At 44.2% G+C, this 20,363-nt stretch overlaps 1 protein-coding gene across 1 annotated transcript in view; it reads left to right on the top strand.

Moving 5' to 3' along the window:
• The first annotated feature begins 3,696 nt into the window (after positions 1–3,696).
• The window catches only part of LOC122435799, a 42,391-nt gene continuing 25,724 nt past the window's right edge, over positions 3,697–20,363 (top strand). The window contains exons 1-9 of the mRNA XM_043459872.1: positions 3,697–3,775; positions 3,884–4,066; positions 8,655–8,680; positions 9,265–9,340; positions 10,448–10,550; positions 10,712–10,805; positions 10,919–11,030; positions 12,587–12,693; positions 13,571–13,612. Of these exons, the coding sequence (XP_043315807.1) occupies positions 3,697–3,775; positions 3,884–4,066; positions 8,655–8,680; positions 9,265–9,340; positions 10,448–10,550; positions 10,712–10,805; positions 10,919–11,030; positions 12,587–12,693; positions 13,571–13,612 (822 nt within the window). The remainder of the gene's footprint in view (positions 3,776–3,883; positions 4,067–8,654; positions 8,681–9,264; positions 9,341–10,447; positions 10,551–10,711; positions 10,806–10,918; positions 11,031–12,586; positions 12,694–13,570; positions 13,613–20,363) is intronic.

Genomic DNA, 20,363 nt, shown 5'->3' on the forward strand with positions numbered 1-20,363 from the left:
GTTCTTCAGGCACTCTGTCTACCAGATCTAATCCCTTGAATCTATTCATCACCTCCACTGTATAATACTAAGGGATTTGATTTAGGTCATACCTGAATGAGTTAGTGGTTTTCCCTACTTTCTTCAATTTGAGCCTGAACTTTGCAATACGGAGCTAATGATCTGAGCCAGAGTTGGCTCCAGCTGACTGTGTAGAGCTTCTCCATCTTCAGCTGCAAAGAATATAATCAATCTGATTTCAGTACTGACCATCTGGTGATATCCATGTATACTTTCTGGTCTTTACTTTCACCACCAGATATAACCACAACTGGGCATCGTTTCCACTTTGGCTTATCCTCTTCATTCTTTATGTAGCTATTTCTATGCTCTTCCCCAGTAGTATATTGGACACCTACCAACCTGGAGGTTCATCTTTCAGTGACACATCTTATTGCCTTTTCATCCTGTTCATGGGGTTTTCAAGGCAAGAATATTGAAGTGGTTTGCCATTCCCTTTTCCAGTCAACCACATTTTGTCAGGCCCTAACTAGCAGGGACATGCCCTTCAGCTGTTCAGCATAGCTGGATAACATTCCTAGTGCCCTGGTTGTCCAATGCTGGTCCTTGTTGAGCATGTAAACTTTCACTGGTCTCTGGGTGTCAGTCAGCTTGTGGCTGGGGGTAGTGGCAAAGGCCCTGATGGAGTGATTGGAAGGGGAGTCTGGGTAAGGCTGGAGCTGATGTTGGAGGACACCCAGAGTGGAGGGCACCCTGGCCTGTCCACCGCTACTGGCCATTCTGAAGCCAATCTGCCACCCAGGAGTTGAACTATGGCATGTAAACTCTTAATTGTGACATGGAAACTCTTAGTTGCCGTGGGATGTGGGATCTTGTTCCCTGACCAAGGATCAAACCCAGACCCCTTGAATTGGGAATACAGAGTCTTCACCACTGGAGCACCATGGAAGTCCTTGTTTGGAGTTTTTAAATCACAGTTTCAGTTTCAGAACTTGTGGTTGTTGTTTTTTTTTTCATATTTTCTATTTCTTCTTGGTTCAGTTTTGGGAGATTGTACCTTTCTAAGAATTTGTCCATTCCTACTCCCCTCCCCAGATTGTCCATTTTATTGGCATATAGTTGCTTGTAGTAGTCTCTTACAGTCCTTTCTATTTCTGTGGTGTCAGGTGTAACTTCCCCCTTTTCCTTTCTAATTTTATTGACTTGAGTCCTCTCTTTTTTTCCTTGATTAATCTGGCTGAAGTTTTATAAATTTTGTTCATCTTTTCAAAAAACCAGCTTTTAGTTTCATTGATCTTTGCTTTGTTTTCTTTGTCTCTATTTCATCTAGTTCAGCACTGATCTTTATAATTTCTTTCCTTCTGCCAAGGGTTTAAAGGAAAATGTAAACCTAATGAAGAGAGCATTAAAAGATAAGAATCAAATGGAAATTTTAGAGATGAAAAACACCTTACTGGACATGAAAACTGTCCAAAACGGGATTAAGAGAAGATTAGACTCTGCAAAAGCTAAGATCATTGAACTTGAAGACATAGCAAAATAAAGTCTCCAACCTGAAGCTCATGGTGGGGGACAAAGGCTATAAAAATACAAATGAACAAAGCTTCAGTCACTTGTATTGTATCACAAGTAACTGTATCACAAATAACTGTAAAACACATTTAATGGAACACTGCATTGAGCAGGAAAAAAAAAATGCAGCTTTCGAAGACCTAAATGTAAGACCAGAAACTGTAAAACTCTTAAAGGAAAACATAGGCAGAACACTTGATGACATAAGTGAAAGCAAGATCCTTTATGACCCACCTCCTAGAGTAATAGAAATAAAAACAAAAGTAAACAAGTGAGACCTGATTAAACTTAAAAGCTTTTGCACAGCAAAGGAAACTATAAGCAAGGTGAAAAGAAAACCCTCAGAATGGGAGAAAATAATAGCAAATGAAACAACTGACAAAGGATTAATTTCCAAAATATACAAGCAACTCATACAACTCAATACCAGAAAACCAAACAACCCAATCAAAAAGTGGGAAAATACCTAAACAGACATTCTCACAAAGAAAGACATACAGAGGCTAACAAACACTGAAAAATATTCCAACATCGGCTCATTATAGAGGAAATGCAAAATCAAAAATTTACAATGAGCTATCACCTCAACTGGCAAATGGCCATCATCCAAAAAGTCTACAGACAAAAATGCTGAAGGGGTGTGGAGAAAAAGAAGCTCTTGCACTGTTGGTGGGAGTGAACTTTGTCAGCTACTAATGGAAGACGGTAATGGAGATCCTTTAAAAAAACTAAGAAATAAAACAACATAGACCCAGCAATCCCACTGCTAGGCATATTCCCTGAGGAAATCAGGGTTGAAAAAGATACATGTATCCCATTGTTCATTGCAGTACTATTTACAACAGCTAGAACATGAAAGCAACCTAGATGTCTCTAGACAGATAAACGGATAAAGAAGTTGTGGTACATGTACACAGTGGAATATTACTCAGCCATAAAAAGGTATGCCTTTGAGTCAGTTCTAATGAGGTGGATGAACCTAGAACTTATTATACAAAGTGAAGTAAGTTGGAAAGAGAAAGATAAATATCATATTCTAATGCATATATACAGAATCTAGAAAAATGGTACTGAAGAATCTATTTACAGGGTAGCAGTGGAGAAACAGACATAGAGAATAGATTTATGAACATGGGGAGAGGGGAGAAGAGGGTAAAATGTATGTAAAGAGTAACATGGAAACTTACATTACCATATGTAAAATAGCCAATGGGAATTTGCTGTATGGTTCAGGAAACTCAAACAGGGGCTCTGTATCAACCTAGAGGGGTGGGATGGGGAGGGAGATAGGAGGGAAGTTCAAAAGGGAATGGATATATGTATACCTATGGCTGATTCATATTGAAGTTTGCCAGAAAACAACAAAATTCCGTAAAGCAATTATCCTTCAATACAAAAATAAATTAATTTTAAAAATATGCAGCTTTCAAGGGTACACTGAACATTTACCTGTGTAGCGCATATATTCTGTTCTATAAAATAGATCTCAATAATATTTAAGAGACTGAAACAATATCTTTGACAGAAACAAAAGCCGTACTTAACCCTAATGTCCTATATTATAAAAAAGAATCTTAAACAAGGAATCGAACCTCTCTTCAGAAACTAGAAAGTGAAGAGGTAAATAAACTGCAAGTAAGTAGAAGCAATGGAATAATACAGATAGGAGCAGAAATCAATGACAGAAAGAGAATACAGAGAAAATCAATGAAACTAAACCGTGGTCCTTTGAGAGGATCAATCAAATTGATAGTTGTCTAGCCAGATCAATCATGGAAGAAAAAGAGACAGAAGGCATACATTACTATCAAGATTGAGAGTAGTAAGGTCACTACAGACTGCAGGGGTAGACGGAATAGTATGAAGAAGTCTATGAACTTCCATATATGATGCTGGGTGAAGGGTTGAAGGCCAGGGACTCAGGCAGGATACAAGTCCCATTACCCGTGACGGAAGCCTCCTTAAGAAGGCCAGGTCAAGGATTTCCACAGCACTGTCACATGACCACTTAACTTCCAAAGACCAAAAGATCTCCAGATCTTTCATCTGTGGTCCCCAATATGTCCCTCTTTCTCATGATATTCACTCAATGGCAGTTGTTTATTCTCTTATTGAGGGTCTATCATGCCTTGGTCGCCTGAGATGCTCCGCCTCACGCAGGGTCCTACCCCCCTGAACCCCCTATACTCGGCCCCGGTGCCTCGTGACTTCATGCCTCACCTCATAATTCTGCAGGCCCGCGTCAGGGGGCGCAGGACAGAGTGACGGTGAAGGCCGGCTGCCACGCAAGGTCTTTCTTCCGTCATCTCAGGCGCCCCTCCCATCGCCCGGGTCCAGGCTCAGTCCGCTGGCCGGAAGAGGAGGGACCAGCTTCTGCGGCCATTATCCTCGTGGCTGGCTGACAGCGACGCACTTATGGGATCGTCTGCGTCCAAGGCTGCCCTCGCGGCGACCACCAACGAGCCCACCGAACCCGAGCCGAAACACTTGGCGGGTGAGTGGGCTCTATGGCTGCTCAGGCCCTGCCGCAGCCCCAGCACCCTTCCCCCCCCACCGCATGGCGGCCATGGGCACGGGGGCGTGGGGGAGGGGGCGTTCACACTCCAGTGCCTTTGATTGAGCCTGGAACTCAAACTATGGTCTCTTTAACTCCAAACGTCGAACTCTTTGCACATTCAGCCTGAACCTTGGGACATAATAGGCAGCGGAGTAACAACTCGGGCTTCTGAGAGGGGTCCCATTCTTAAAGTTATCTGTTGCCCAGAGACTCCCTGTGGCGCAAGTATGGGGGTCTGTGTGTGTGTGTGCATTCTCAGTCATGTCCGACACTTTGTGCTGGAACAGTGGCGGATGGGTGTGTGTATGTGTGTGTGTGTGTGTGTGTGTGTGTGTGTGTATGTGCATGCTCAGAGGTGTGCAACTCTGTACCGGAGCAGTGGTTTATGGGTGACTGTGTGTGCATGCGCACGCTCAGTCGTGTCCGACTCTTTGCATCAGAGCAGTGGGATATGGTTGTGTGTGTGTGCATGTGTGCATGCATACTCAGTCATGTCCAACTCTTTGTGCTGGAGCAGTGGCGTATGGCTGAGTATGTGTGTGTGTGTCTGTGCTCAGTCCTGTCCAACTCTTTGTAGCAGAACAGTGGTGTGTGTGTGTGTGTGAGCTCAGTCGTGTCTGACCCTTTGTGTCAAAGCAGTGGCATATGAGTGTGCATGTGTGTCTGTGTGAGCTCAGTGGTGTCCAAGTCTATGCGCCTGAGCAGTGGTGTTGGGTATGTATGTGTGTGTGCATGCTCAGTCCTGTCTGACACTTTGCACTGGAGCAGTGGCATATGGGGGTGTGTGTGTGTGTGTGTGTGTGCAGCTCAGGTGTGTCTGACTCTTTGCACCGGAGCAGTGGCAGATGGCTGTGTGTGTGTGTGTGTGTGCACGCACGCGCTCACTAGTATCTGACTCTGCACCAGAGCAGTGGAGTATGGGTGTGTGTGTGTGTGTGTGTGCGCATGTGCTCAGTCCTGTCTCCTTGCACCAGAGCAGTTTTATATGGGTGTGTGTGCTCAGTCATGTCCAACTCTTCACTCCAGAGCAGTGGCATATAGGGGTGTGTGTGTGTGTGTGTGTATGCAGTCTGTAGTGTCTGCCTCTTTGTGGTGGAACAGTGGCATATGGGTGTGTGTGTGTGTGTGCGTGTGTGTGCACGTGCTTGGTCATGTCCAACTGCGCCAGCACAGGGGCATATGGGTGTGTGTGTGTGTGTTCCGTCGCGTCTGACTTTTTGTCGGAGCAGTGGCATATGGGTGTGTGCGTGTGTGTGTGTGTGAGATCAGTCGTGTCTGATTCTGTGCCTGAGCAGTGGTTTATGGGTGTGTGCATGTGTGTGTGTCTGTGTGTTCATGCTCAGTCCTGTCTGACTCTGTGCTGGAGGAATGGCATATGGGTGTGTGTGTGTGTGTGTATGTGTGTGTGCTGTCATGTCTGACTCTGCACCAGAGCAGTGGCATATGGGGGGGTGTGTGTGTGTGTGTGTGCGCGTGTTCAGTCATGTCTGACTCTTTTTGCTGGAGCAGTGGCATATGGGTGTGCATGTGTCTGTGTGTGTGTGTGCTCAGTAGTGTCTGACTCTTTGTGGTGGAGCAGTGGTGTATGGCTGTGTGTGTGTTTGCTTGGACGTGTCCAACTCTGCACCAGAGCAGGGGCGTGTGGTTGTGTGGGTGTTGTATGCGTGCTTAGTCATGTCTGACTCTTGGCGCTGGAGAAGTGGCAGATGGCTGTATGTGTGTGTGTTTGTGTGTGCTCAGTCGTCTCTGACTCTGCCAGAGCAGTGGCATATGGGTGTGTGTGTTCATGCTCAGTCCTGTCCCACTCTTTGTGCCTGAGCTTGGCATATGGGTGTGTGCGTCTGTGTGTGTGTTCTGTCATGTCCGAGTCTTTGCACTGGAGCAGCGGCATATGGGTATGTGTGTGTGTCTGCGCACTCAGTAGTGTCCAGCTCTTTGTGGTGGAACAGTAGTGTGCATGCTCGGTTGTGTCCGACTGCACCAGAGCAGTGGCATATGAGTGTGTGTCTGTGTGTGTGCTCAGTAGTCTCCGACTCTTTGTGGTGGAGCAGTGGCATGTGACTCTGTGTGTGTGTGTGTACGTGCTCAGTCGTGTTTGACTCTTGGTGCCAGAGCAGTGGCGGATGGCTGTGTGTGTGTGTGTGTGTGTGTGTGTGTGTGCACACGCGTGCTCAGTCCTGTCTGACTTGTGCACCAGAGCAGTGTTGTGTGTGCGTGTGCACTCAGTAGTGTCTGACTCTTTGTGGTAGAACAGTGGCTTATGGGTGTGTGTGTGTGCTCGGTCGTGTCCGACTGCACCGGAGCAGTGGCATATGGGGGTGTGTTGGTGCCCATGTGCTCAGTCATGTCCGACTCTTTGCACCGGAGCAGTGGGATATGTATGTGCATGTGTGTGTGTGTGTGTGTGCACGTGTGTGCATGCATACTCAGTCATGTCCTACTCTTTGCACTGGCACAGTGGTGTATGGGTGTGTCCGTGTGTGTGTGTGTGTGTGTGTGTGCGCTCAGTCCTCTCTGACTCTTTGCAATAGAGTAGTGGCATATGAGGGTGTGTGTGTGTGTGTGAGCTCAGTCATGTCCGACTCTTTGTGCCAGAGCAGCGGCGTATGGGGGTGTGTGTGTGTGTCTGTGTGTGAGCTCAGTCGTTTCTGACTCTATGCACCTGAGCAGTGGTGTTGGGTATGTGTGTTTGTGTGTATGCTCAGTAGTGTCTGATTCTTTGCACCAGAGCAGTGGTGGATGGGTGTGTGTGTGTGTACACTCAGTCATGTCCGACTCTTTGCTCTGAAACAGTGGCATATGGATGTGTGTGTGTGCATGCTCAGTCGTGTCCGACTCTTTGCACCAGAGTAGTGGCAGATGGCTGTGAGTGTGTGTGTGTGTATTTGTGTGCTCAGTCTTTTCCAACTCTGCACCAGAGCGGCGTATGGAGGTGTGTTTGTGTGTGTGCATGTCAATCCTGTCTGACTCTTTGTGCTGGGGCAGTGGCATATGGGTGTGTGTGTGTGTGTGTGTGCGTGCATGCATGCATGCTCAGTCATGTCTGACTCCCTGCACCGGAGCAGTGGCGGCTGGCTCTGTGTGTGTGTGTGTGTGTGTGTGTGTGTGTACACAGTCATGTACAACTCTGCACCAGAGCAGTGGCATATGTGTGTGTGTGTGTGTGTGTGTGTGTGTGTGTGTGCTGAGTCGTGTCTGACTCTGCACCAGAGCAGTGGCATGTGGATGTGTGCATGTGTGTGTGTGTGTGCTGAGTCGTGTCTGACTCTGCACCAGAGCAGTGGCATGTGGATGTGTGCATGTGTGTGTGTGTGTGCTCAGGCGTGTCTGACTCTGCACCAGAGCAGTGGCATGTGGATGTGTGCATGTGTGTGTGCGTGTGCTCAGGCGTGTCCAACTCTTTGTGCTGGAGCTGTGGCGTATGGATGTGTGTGTGTGTCTGTGTGCAAACTCAGTTGTGTCCTACTGTTTGCACAGTGGTGTATGGGTGTGTGTATGTCTGTGTGTGAGCTCAGTTATGTCCGATTCTTTGCACTGGAGCAGTGATGGATGGGTGTGTGTCTGTGTGTGTGTGTGTCTGCTCAGTCGTGTCCGACTTTTTGCACTGGAGCAGTGGCATATATATGTGTGTGTGTGTGTGTGCTCAGTAGTGTCTGACTCTTTGTGGTAGAACAGTGGTGTATGGGTGTGTGTGTGTGTGTGTGTGTGTTTGGTTGTGTCTGACTCCTCCAGCACAGTGGCAGATGGGTTTGTGTGTGTGTGTCCATGTTTAGTCATGTCTGACTCTTTTTGCTGGTGCAGTGGCATATGGGAGTGTGCATGTGTGTGTGTGCTCAGTCCTGTCCAACTCTACACCAGAGCAGTGGCATATGGGTGTGTGTGTGTGCATGTGTTTGTGCTCAGTCCTGTCTGACTCTTTGTGCTGGAGCAGTGGAATATGGGTGTGTGTGTGTGTGTGTGTGTGTGTGTGCTCAATCATGTCCGACTATTTGCACAGGAGCAGTGGCATATGGGTGTGTGTGCTCAATAGTGTCTGACTATCTGTGGTGGAACAGTGGTGTATGGCTGTGTGTGTGTGTGGTTTTTGGTGTGTGTGTGTTTGGTTGTGTCTGACTCTGTGCCAGAGCAGTGGCATATGGGTGTGTGTGTGTGCGCACATGCATGCTCAGTCATATCTGACTCTTTGCCAGAGCAGTTGTGTGTGTGCTGCAACTAAAACCTAACTCAGCCAAATAAATAAATAAATGATAAATAAATTCCTGCCAAAAAGTAGAACTGAAGGAGATATGTGCAAAAGTTAGCAGTTGCCATTTCTGGGCAGTGGGGTCCAGAGATGTATCAAAGTATTCTTTTTATTTTTCTATTAATTGAATTGTTAAATAATTTAACATGAATGATCAAAATAATTAATCCTGTAATTGCCACTGACCCTTGAATATCTCAGGTTTGAACTGCACAAGTCCCCTTGTATGTGGCTTTTTTCCATCGTAAATACTACAGTATCCATGCTTGGTTGACTCCATAGGCATGGATGGAATCACAGTCACAGTGGTATGGCATCTACAGATAGCTGACTGTAAATTATATGTGGGTTTTATCCCCTGGTGGCTCAGCTGGTAAAGAATCACCTGCAGTATGGGAGACCTGGGTTTGATCCTTGGATTGGGAAGATCCCCTGGAGAAGGGAAAGGCTACCTGCTCCAGTATTCTGGCCTGGAGAATTCCATGCACTGTATATATAGTTGATGGGGTTGCAAAGAGTCTGACATGACTGAGCAACTTTCACTTTATATACTATGAATTATATGGGAATTTTTGACTGCATGGTGGGTCAGTGTCCCTAACTCCTGAGGTGTTACTGATAGAAAGGCGTGGGTGAAAAGTGTGTATTCACATTAGCTTTAATGTTTAACCCCTTGTTTATTTGGGGGGTATGTCAACAGACTTGGCAGCACTATAGATCCTTATGTTGGCTAGCCCAGGGTGTGATGGTGCTCACCTTAATCAATGCCCCTGAAATAGAAGATATGTATGATAGAATTATGTTAAGTATGTATTCACAAAGACAAAATCATGAATGAACTCTATTTGTGAACCAAAACTAATTTTGAGAATTTGGCACACTTGTTTGACAGCGTTTTATCCAACATCTTGCATCGAGAAGTTCTTTGTTCACTTTACACAACTTTCTGGATAAAAGTGTCGTAGAAGGTAAGATGATTCTTTGATGGAAATATTTCTTTGTGGCAAGGAGGGAAAAGGTCTGGAAACCATGCCTAGTTTAAAAAAAATGGTTCTGAATGATGAAGGGTGTAATGTGGTGTACGTTTTATGATGGAAAGTAATTTCTAAATTCATTGACGCAACACATATGCAGGTATTTATTCAGTGAAGCTTTCCTTGCTCAGTCTCCCAAAAATCATGGTCCCTTTATCCCTTCTCTGCCTGAGTTTTATTCTTTCCACTTCTCAGCAACTAAACATCTCTGTATTTTTCTTTTCTTTTGCTTGTCTATCAATCACCATTGGAGTATAAGATCCGTGTAGGCAGGGTGTTTTTTTTTTTTTTTGGCAGGAAGGGGGGGGTCTGTATTGTTCAATCCTGAACCTACAGTATCATAGTGAACACTGAATAATTGTTAATTGAATAAGTAAATTGAATAAATGAATCAAGGCCCATAGTGAGCAGCTGAGTTTCTGTCATGACCTTTCTCTTTACATTTTGTCTATGAAGTAGGGGCAAGGTCATTTGTTGAGTGAAAGGAAGACCGGAACGATGGTAACAAGGGGATAGGGGGTGACAGGAACGTGCTAAGGATTTATAATAGTGTCTGTGAAAATGTGAAAGGAACTAGTAAAGTTCAGTTATTTCTCCGGTTCAGAAATGTCACCATCAATACCATATCCAAAGGTGATATCAACACTTTGAGGAAGGGCTGGTGCACTGGGATGACCCTGAGGGATGGGATGGGGAGGGAGGTGGGAGGGAGGGTCAGGATGGGGAACACATGTACACCCATGGCTGATTCATGTCAATGTATGGCAAAAACCACCACAATATTGTAAAGTAATTAGCTTCCAATTAAAATTAAAAATAAATAAATAAGCATAAACTCATTTTAAAAGTAATCTTTAACAGAAAGTTTTAGAAATACTGTACTCGGTGAGTAATAAAAGCCATTCTAGTGTTTTATGTTTCAAAGATATTGTTGAGGGATATGCGTGAATGTGGAATGATAAATCTTTGCATTTGTTGATGTATGTTGTAAATGGTTAACATTGGTTAAACTGGAAATAATAAAAGGTATTTCATTTTTAGGCTATACTATGTCAGCTTTCATCAGACGATATAGCAAGTACTTGAATGAAAAGTCACTCGCATATAGACTGATGGAGTCAGACATCACCAAAACCAAGAGAGGGTAGGTAAATATTGTTAGTTTGTAAGCAAGAAGTATTGCAGTATATATCTGTTCTGATATGTAGTTTGGCAAAAACGCAGCTATTTTTCAAGATGCCGATGTCACAGTGCTTCTCAAACTCTTAATTAGCATTGATGTTATGAACTTCTTTTCTTTTATAGGACAGATGGTGTGATGAGAACTATGAACACTAAGCAGCTGCTGAACACTCTTCCAGTTATTCAAATTCAGTTTGATGCTCTTCTGAATTTTAATGTAAGAGGTTTATAAATCCTTTTTTGAAAAAAATATTGTTAAGCAGCATTGTTTGATTGTAGGTGAGAGAGGGGAAAAAATGTGGTGGTAATCGATTCCTCTTTAATTTCCAGGCAAATGCTGATGAACTAACTAATGGTATAATACATGCTGCTTTCATGCTCCTCTTTAAGGATTCTCTTCGCCTCTTTGCAGCCTATAATGAGGGGATCCTTAATCTGTTAGGTAAGCTAAAATAAACATGACTTTTTAAAAACTAAATTGGCAAAAATACTTTATTTGTAAAAACCCTTTATATCTACATTGAGATTCATCTGTGTTTTAGGTTCAAAATAGAAGATCTTTACAAGGTCATACATATTTACATAATTAGACATCATATTGCTTTTTTTAAGCTTACTATTTATTAAGCAATATACATTATAAATTGGCACTTATTTTAATTGAAAATTATTGCGTTTACTTTTTAAAATCTACAGTTCAGTAGTTTTTAGTATAGTCAGAGTTATGCAATTATCACTACTGTCTAATTCCAGAATATTTTCATCATCACCAAACCCTATACCCATTAGTAGTCAGTAGTTACTTATGCCTTCTCCCGATCCCTAGGAAATACTGATATATTTTCTGCCTCTATTGATTTACCTATTTTCATTTCATAATAATAGAATTATACGTGGCCTTTTATATCTGACTTCTTTCATGTAGCATAATATTTTCAAGGTTCATCCACATGATAGCGTATATTACTACTTCATTCTCCACTCAGCCCCGTTATAAACATCTTTATTTTTTTCTTTTTTATTTATTTTTATTAGTTGGAGGCTAATTACTTTACAATATTCTAGTGGTTTTTGCCATACATTGACATGAATCAGTCATGGATTTACATGTGTTCCCCATCCTGATCCCCCCTCCCGCCTCCCTCCCCATCCGATCCCTCTGGGTCTTCCTAGTGCACCAGCTCTGAGCACCCGTCTCATGCATCCAGCCTGGGCTGGTGATCTGTTTCACCTTTGATAGTATACTTGTTTCAATGCTGTTCTCTCTGAACATCCCACCCTCACCTTCTCCCACAGAGTCTAAAAGTCTGTTCTGTACATCTGTGTCTCTTTTAGAACTTTTCAATTTGTATATAAGTGCTAACTGATATTTCTGGGAAATTTATTGGGAAATTAACATGGATTGCCATATTTATTCATTACACAGTAAGTCCCACTCAACTAATGTCAAATAGTACAATTCTAACTTTCCTAAGATACAGCCTACAAATTATTGTTTTGATCATATACAAACAAATGTTTCTTAGGCTTTTTAGGAAATTTCAGTCATCATTTAGCCCTAACCAGTTTCGTTGTTGACAATTTGAGATAATTTTTACATTTAGGAAGTGCCTGGTACATTTGTTGAGTTATAAACAGTAGGAAATACAACCCCTCTATCAGAGACCATCAGAACCTGATGTTACTCAAAAAAGATTCCAGACTAGAATTTGTAGAAATTAAACTAAACCATCTAAATTATATGTGTATGCTATTAAATGCCATATATATTACCAGCACCAGTGTCCGGCATGCAGTAGTTCCTGTATAAAAAATCTGTTGGTTATACTTAGATGTGCAGTGTTGTTGTTTGTTAAAGCAAAACATTACTGGATTAAAACTGTAATTGTTTTCAAGAAGTTAAAATCATATCCAGAATTAACATAGAATCATCAGAAAGGAATGAAACTTGGGACTGCTACAATACTGGCTACTTTGTCATTTTTTTTCTATTTTTAGAGAAATATTTTGACATGGGGAAGAAGCAATGCAGGGAAAGTTTGGATATTTACATCAAGTTCCTCGAAAGAATGACCAAATTGGGACGGTTCCTTAAAGTTGCAGAGGTACAGAAATCTATTTCTAGCCACGGCTTTTGTGCTCTTTTCTGTATTAGTTTAGTATCCTGTACAACTATACCTCCACCCCACAATCACTGTCACACCAACAGAAGTGGGTAGTTTTAACTATTTTGTAAACAGTACAACTAAAAACTAGGAATAGGTACTTCAAATGTACCCTCCAATGCACTTGTGATCAAAAACAATCTTACAATGATTTCTATTCTGTGACTTGAGGATAATTTATACCAAGCTTACCTTCCCACCAAAAACAGCTCTAAAACCAGTGAGAAAAGGAAACATATGAGGTGGGCCACAGGTTTACCCTAGTAGCTATTTCTGAGTACTTGAAAAGTTAGAACACATTTGTATGACATCCAAAATGAAGCCAAGCTCTTCACAAAACAACAAAGACTCAAAATATGGCAGGTCTTTTTAAATTTTATCTTAAGAGCAAATATAAGTTTATGCTTAAGTGTGCAAGGCATTCTTTTGTGGTTGTTGCTCAGTCGCTAAGTTATGTCTGATTGTTTGTGACCCCATGGACTATAGCCCACCAAGCTCCTCTATCCAGAGGATTTACCAGGCAAGAATACTGGAGTGGGTTGCCATTTCCTCCTTCAGGGGATCTTCCTGACCCAGATATCGAACCTGCGTCTCTTGCATTGGCAGGCGGATTCTTTACTGCTAAGCCACCTGGGAAGCCCCTCAAGACATACTTTAGCCTGCCATTTTTCTTGATCTGGGTGTGTACCAGCCCAGCAAGGCACTCTTGCTCTTGGAGTCCTTTCTTTTTAGTGTACAAATTGGTCTCACACTTAGTTTTCTTTGTTAACACTCCTTGCTGTAATGTTTTCTTTTTCCCCCTTTTTTCTGATTTCAGCAAGCTGGAATTGACCAGAATAACATTCCATATCTTTCTCAGGTCAGTGCATCTCTTGTCTGTCTTTAAGTGGCTTTTTGTCTTTGTTCTGTGTTTATTAATCATCATCTGAGATGTCGTCATTTTCTGTATGGTTGCATGTGTATTTTCATTTCCCTGAGAGTAACATTTATATTTCTACTTATATATACATAGACTTGTGTCTTTGAAATGGGTCTTTGAGCCGTAGGTCTTACAAAAGAGGTTGTACCCCCTTGAGTGCAAATGGTGACTTATAGTATAACAACTCCAACATGCTTTTTCAGTGGACAGAACTGATTGGTGAAAATAGCAAGGCATTCTTTACATCTGTGTCCCTTTGCTGTCTCACATATAGGGTCATCATTACCATCTTTCTAAATTCCATATATATGCGTTAATATACTGTATTGGTGTTTTTCTTTCTGACTTACTCAGCTCTGTATAATGTAAAGAACAGACCGGTCGACTCTGTGGGAGAAGGTGAGGGTGGAATGATTTGAGAGAATAGCATTGAAACATGTATATTATAATATGTGAAATAGATCACCAGTCCAGGTTCGATGCATGAGGCAGGGTGCTCAGGGATGGTGCACTGGGATGACCCTGAGGGATGGGATGGGGAGGGAGGTGGGAGGGAGGGTCAGGATGGGGAACACATGTACACCCATGACTGATTCATGTGAATGTATTCATTCACATATACACCACATTATTGTACATTCACATATACACCACAATCTTGTAAAGTATGGTAAAAACCACTATAATATTCACATATACTCCACATTTACATATACATTCACATATACACCACAATATTGTAAAGTATGGCAAAAACCACTATAATATTGTAAAGTAATTAGCCTCCAACTAATAAAAATAATGGGGAAAAATAAAATAAATACAGTCTAAAAAAATAAATAAAATTAGAAAAAATTTAAAAAAAAGAAAATAGCAAGGTATTGGGAACAGTGAGTTTAGGCTTGAGGCTGCGTTATCTGCCTTTCAAGTGTGTCATCTCAAGCAACTCATTTGCATTCTCCATGCCTCCTTTATGCAAACGCAGAATGAGGGCGATGCTACTGTCTGCCTTACAGCAGAGTTGTGAGCATCAGATGAGCTCAGGCTTTTTGCTTCTCCCAAAGTCTCTCATCTGGAATCCCTCACGTGGCAGGAAGTGCAGGTGAGGATGAAATGCGGGTCTGGTAGGCTGCTCATGCAGCCTGTGGGTGCCCTCTTGACCTGCCTGCTCTCCATCCTGTGTGTATCATAGGGCTTGAGCAGCAGAGGTTGCAGGCCCCGCCTGCTGACCCGCTCTGGGACCCAGACTAACATGGCAAGCTACTTTAGGTCACTTGGAATATGAGCCAAAGCAGTCTTTCCTGGTCTCCAGATCTCTAAGAGACCTCCCAGTACTCATGTTTCCTTTTTCATGGTGAGACGTGTGAGATACAACACTTTGTCTTCTATTTTGAATGAGATTTCCTGGTGGACCCCAGGCCACTGATGCTCTAAAAGTTTTACTTCTATGGAAGGCTCCTGAATCTTTGTCGGGTTGACCTTCCATCAGAGTGCATATCACTTTCCAAGTTCCCCTTTCTGCTCATCTGGTCCATTTAGCATGACATCATGAATGGAAGTAGATCAGTGCAATATTCTGAGGGGTAACCAGAGGGACTAAACACCTTCTGACCATATTCTGACCAACATATGGGTTGAGAGAGTTAACACAGCCTGGACCGGATCATAAATGTATAGCATTGTTCATTTCATCTGCCACAAACTCTTACTGATTCATAATTTAGATGACAATGGAAAGCACAGCACTCACTAAACTGTTAGCCACATACCATGTTCCTGAGACTACATTAATCTACATCTACTGAAGAGCTATGACAAACCTAGATACACTTTGCTGACAAAGGTTTGTAGAGTCAAAGGTTTGGTTTTTTCCAGTAACCATGTATGGATGTGAGAGCTGGACTATGAAGAAGGCTGAGCACCAAAGAATTGATGCTTTTGAACTGTGGTGTTGGAGAAGACTCTTGAGAGTCCCTGGGACTGCAAGGAGATGCAACCAGTCCATCCTAAAGGAGATCAGTCCTGGGTGTTCATTGCGAGGACTGATGTTGAAACTGAAACTCCAATACTTTGGCCACCTCATAAGAAGAGCTGACTCATTGGAAAAGACCCTGATGCTGGGAAAGTTTGAAGGCAGGAGGAGAAGGGGATGACAGAGGATGAGATGGTTGGATTGCATCACCGACTCAATGGACACGAATTTGAGTAAACTCCAGAAGTTGGTGATGGACAGGGAGGGCTGGCATGCTGTGGTTCATGGGGTCTCAAAGAGTCAGACATGACTGAGTGACTGAACAACAGCAACAAAAACCAAAGAAACTATAGTGGCTGGATCTGGGTTACCACTTGATTGATTATGCTGCAGTTTGTCATTCCCCAGGGCTTATTTTGGGGGCCATACTGGTGAATTATATAGAGATACAGTAGCGACCATCACCCCTGCATCCTCTTTACCTTTAAGATGGGCATGGATTTCTGCAATCCTCCTAGGAAGTGATCTTGTTTATTTTTACTGTTTTGACTGGACTGTAGGTGGAGGCATGTCCCCAGCTGGCAATGCTGTGACTTAACTGTAGTTAGAGGCCTAGAGGCCAGGAAGGGGGTGGGGACATATCCTGATGAGACATGTAACTTGGCGGGGGGGGGGGGGTAGTGGTCTCCATATCATCTCCAGCAAGGGAGGAGGAGGAAGCTTCTTCAAGTTCAGAGCCTTCTGGGGAATCTGGGGATTCAGAACTTCCACAGCCATTCCCCAGGTCTCCCCATCCCATAAGTCAGGTCCTTAACTCTAGCACGACCTGCTGCCTGACTCTGGTGTTGCAGACCTGCCTTGATTGAGACTGGAGGAATGGGAGGTGGTCAGGAATGTATGGGGGGAAGCTTGTGAAGAAAAAACCCAGTGGACCCAGCAGAGGCCTCCAGTTAGAAGGTAGAGGAGGTTGGGAGGACAGGATCATTGCAGCTGCAAGGAAATGTTGAGTTTGGTGTCAGGAGAAGGAGGGAGTGTCTATCTGATGACTCTCAAAAACCTTTGAGGGAAACATATGTGTCCTCACAATCATTCCTTCATGTGTGGAGAGGTACCAAAGTGACCTATTTTCTGCACAGACATTGAACCCCATCAAATGGTCCACAATGGGAACCACTGTTGGATGCAGTAGGGCACAGCTTCCCGAATGAGAATTCCACTAACCAGACAGAGAGACAATGAAAATGTCTGTGTTAGTAGAGAAGATGGGGTTTCATTGCCCAGAGTCACTATAATTAGTGGATTGCAATCAACAGGCATTCACAGACACAGGTCTGGCCCCTCCCAGGAGGGAGATATCATGAATGAGATAGTCCTAACCCCTGCCAGAGAGAAAAGAAAGACTATGGAAACATGACTCGATATCTCCCCAGATATCATCCTCTGACTTTCTGCACCTTGACCTCCCTTCCTTGAGGGTGGTGGCGAAGGTGGGAACGGTTCCCATGCCGAGAATTGCACAGCCCAACATGGCAGCACAGACCAGCTTCAGTTGAACTGGGCTTTGGCTTCTTGGCCTTGGCCCCCTTCAGTGCTCAGTGCCTGCGGCCGGAGCTCTGGAGGGGGGAGGGCATCTGGACAAGACAGCCCCCGGTTAGAGGTCCTTCTTTCCCATGAGACCCCCCTCTGTCCTCCTTACCTCTGCTCTGCCTGGTTCCTAGGATCCCCAGGACCCTTGAGTCAAAAACCAAAATCGATGGCTGGGGGAGAGACCGCAGAAGTCAGGCAAGGCTCTTTGTTGTTCAAGTGTCACACAGGTCTCCACTCCTTGCTCTGTGAATCAGCTGCTTTTACTGCAAGAGCTTCCTTATCAGCACGCTGGCTTTAGGCCCTTAGCCAGCACAGAGAGTCATCTGTCCCGGCCTTGGGCCGGCTGAGCTGCTCGCTGGGCACGTGCTTTCTGGGGCGTTCTGGAAAGCCTGGGATGGACTAAGATGCAGGGCTTTCTGGGATGGGAGGGGGGTGGGGAGTCACTTGATCTTCTAATTCCCTGGCTACTCTGATGACATCTTGATTCAAAGTTCAGGATGAGGTCTTCCTTCCTTCCTCCTCTTTGCCCCCTCAGTCAGCCCCCTTGAGAGAGGTCCATACACCCTTGGGAGGAGCGTTTGCATTCAGTCTTGATGTTTGACCCCTGCAAGGTTGCAGAGGTCTTCCTCTGCACCTCTGCGTCGCTTGGCCAGTTTCTCTCATGATTCCGACCATCTTGACTTTACGTGGAGGAAGGGAAATGTTAAGTGCACGCTCCCCATGTTCAGGCTCAGTCAAACTCTTTGGTTTTCTGAAGAGGCATCTCCCTCACTTCCTTGGCTGATCTTTCCTCCTCAGTCTCTACCCTGTCTCGGGCTCATGGAGTATCCTTCCGTGAGTGGCTGTCCGGTGTGTCTGTCTGGGTCTACCCCTTTTCTTGCCACCCTTCTCTGCTCTTTCATTCATGTTGGGTTCAACTCCCCCAAAACTCACATATCGGCTGCTCTGCTTGTGATTCCGTGCATTTTCGTTTTTCAGCCAAGCGCTTTAAACCTGGGCCGCACCCCTTAGCAGAGTTCCAGGAGCCCAAACTCGGGGGGACCTACCAGATGGAGTGGCCCTGGTTTTGGTGGGCGGAGGGCTACTGGGTGCTTCCCAGAAGAACTCTGACAGTCTCCCACCTACCCTTTTGCTGGAATCGTTGGAAAGCAAATCGGATGAAAAAAGAATGTTTCCAACCCACATTGTGTAAGGAATGGCAACTTCTCTCTGTTTATGATTTTGTCATGTGTTTGTTGAATGACTGACTGACTGATCCAGAAATGCTTTGTGCCTTTGCCGTACATGTGTGTTTGCCCTGCTGATGTTGGCAGTCCCCTGATCATTTTGGGGTCCCTCTCCCTCTTTTTTCCCTATCTTGTATGTTTGAACATTTGAAGCTCATCCTGGACTCCAGACCTCCTGCTCTCCCTGCTGCTCAGGGGCCTGTGGCCTCTGGCTTGGGACAGACTCTCCAATTCCTTTGTGCTGAGAGTGCCCACATGTTTAAGAGGCATCTGTGGGGAAGTCTTCTCCTTGTCCCCATATTTGGTGTGATGGAAAATTCCTCTGAACAGATTTCTGCTTAGCTGCATCATCCCGGCAGCACATCCATACTGAGTGATACCCAGCCTCCTCTGAGTCTTCCCAGACTCATGTGTTTGATGCTTTTCTTTTCTTTTAATTATTTTTTAAAAAGAATTTTAATTGGAGGATAAGTGTTGCCCTTCTTGGTAACTTGTGTGCCATTATCCCTGTTCCTCTCAGAATGGTCCCTTAGCCCTGGCACACCTCTGTGAACACTTCCTTCATTAAACCCTTTTCCAGCTGCTAGTTCAGCAGCATTGGGGTCAATCTCTGCCACCGTCAACTCAAGAACGTAGCTTCAACTCATCTCCACTGCTCCACGTCCATGTACTTTGCCCCCTGCTGATTGTTTTATACAATGCAACCAGGATGCTGATCTGAGAACTTTCACATCACAGATCTGATCATTTCACTCCTCACTTCAAAGCCGTCCAGTAGTCATCCAGTATTCTCAAGTTGTTTAGTTTTGTCACAGCCTTCCTGCCAGGAACAATCGTCTTCTAATTTCATGACTGCAGTCACCCTCTGCAGTGATTTTCAGTTCAGTTCAGTTGTTCAAAGAGGCGTGTCCAACTCTTTGCAACCCCATGGACTGCAGCACACCAGGCTTCCCTGTCCATCACCAACTACCGGAGTTTACTCAAACTCATGTCCATCGCATCGGTGATGCCATCCAGCCATCTCATCCTCTGTCGCCCTCTTCTCTTCCTGCCCTCAATCTTTCCCAGCATCAGGGTCTTTTCAAATGAGTCAGTTCTTTGCATCAGGTGGCCAAAGTATTGGAGCTTCAGCTTCAGCATCAGTCCTGCCAATGAAGTGATGGGACCAGGTTCCATGATCTTTGTTTTCTGAATGTTGAGCTTTAAGCCAACTTTTTCACTCTCCTCTCTCACTTTCATCAAGAGGCTCTTTAGTTCTCTTCACTTTGTGCCATAAAGGTGGTGTCATCTGCATATCTGAGGTCATTGATATTTCTCCTGGCAATCTTGATTCCCGCTTGTACTTCATCCAGCCCAGCCTTTCACATGATGTACTCTGAATATGTTAAATAAGCAGGGTGACAATATACAGCCTTGATGTACTCCTTTCCCACTTTGGAACCAGTCCATTGTTCCATGTCCGGTTCTAACTGTTGCTTCTTGACCTGCATGCAGGTTTCTCAAGAGGCAGGTCAGGTGGTCTGGTATTCCCATCTCTTGAAGAATTTTCCACAGTTTGTTGAGATCCACACAGTCAGAGGCTTTGGCATAATCAATAAAGCAGAAGTAGATGTTTCTCTGGAACTCTCTTGCTTTTTTGATGATCCAGCAGGTGTTGGCAATTTGATCTCTGGTTCCTCTGCCTTTTCAAACTCCAGCTTGAACATATGGAAGTTGGGCAGTGATTTTATTTATTCATTTATTTTTTTGGGGGGGCAGTGATTTTAGAGACCAAGAATAGGAAATCTGTCACTATTTCCGCCTTTTCCTCTTCTATTTGCCATGAAGTGATGGGGCTGGATGCCATGATCTTAATTATTTTAATATTTAGTTTTAAGCCTAGACAATGTGTTAATAACCAAAGACA

Source organism: Cervus canadensis, chromosome X (genome assembly GCF_019320065.1).
Source record: "Cervus canadensis isolate Bull #8, Minnesota chromosome X, ASM1932006v1, whole genome shotgun sequence".
Lineage (NCBI taxonomy): Eukaryota > Metazoa > Chordata > Mammalia > Artiodactyla > Cervidae > Cervus > Cervus canadensis.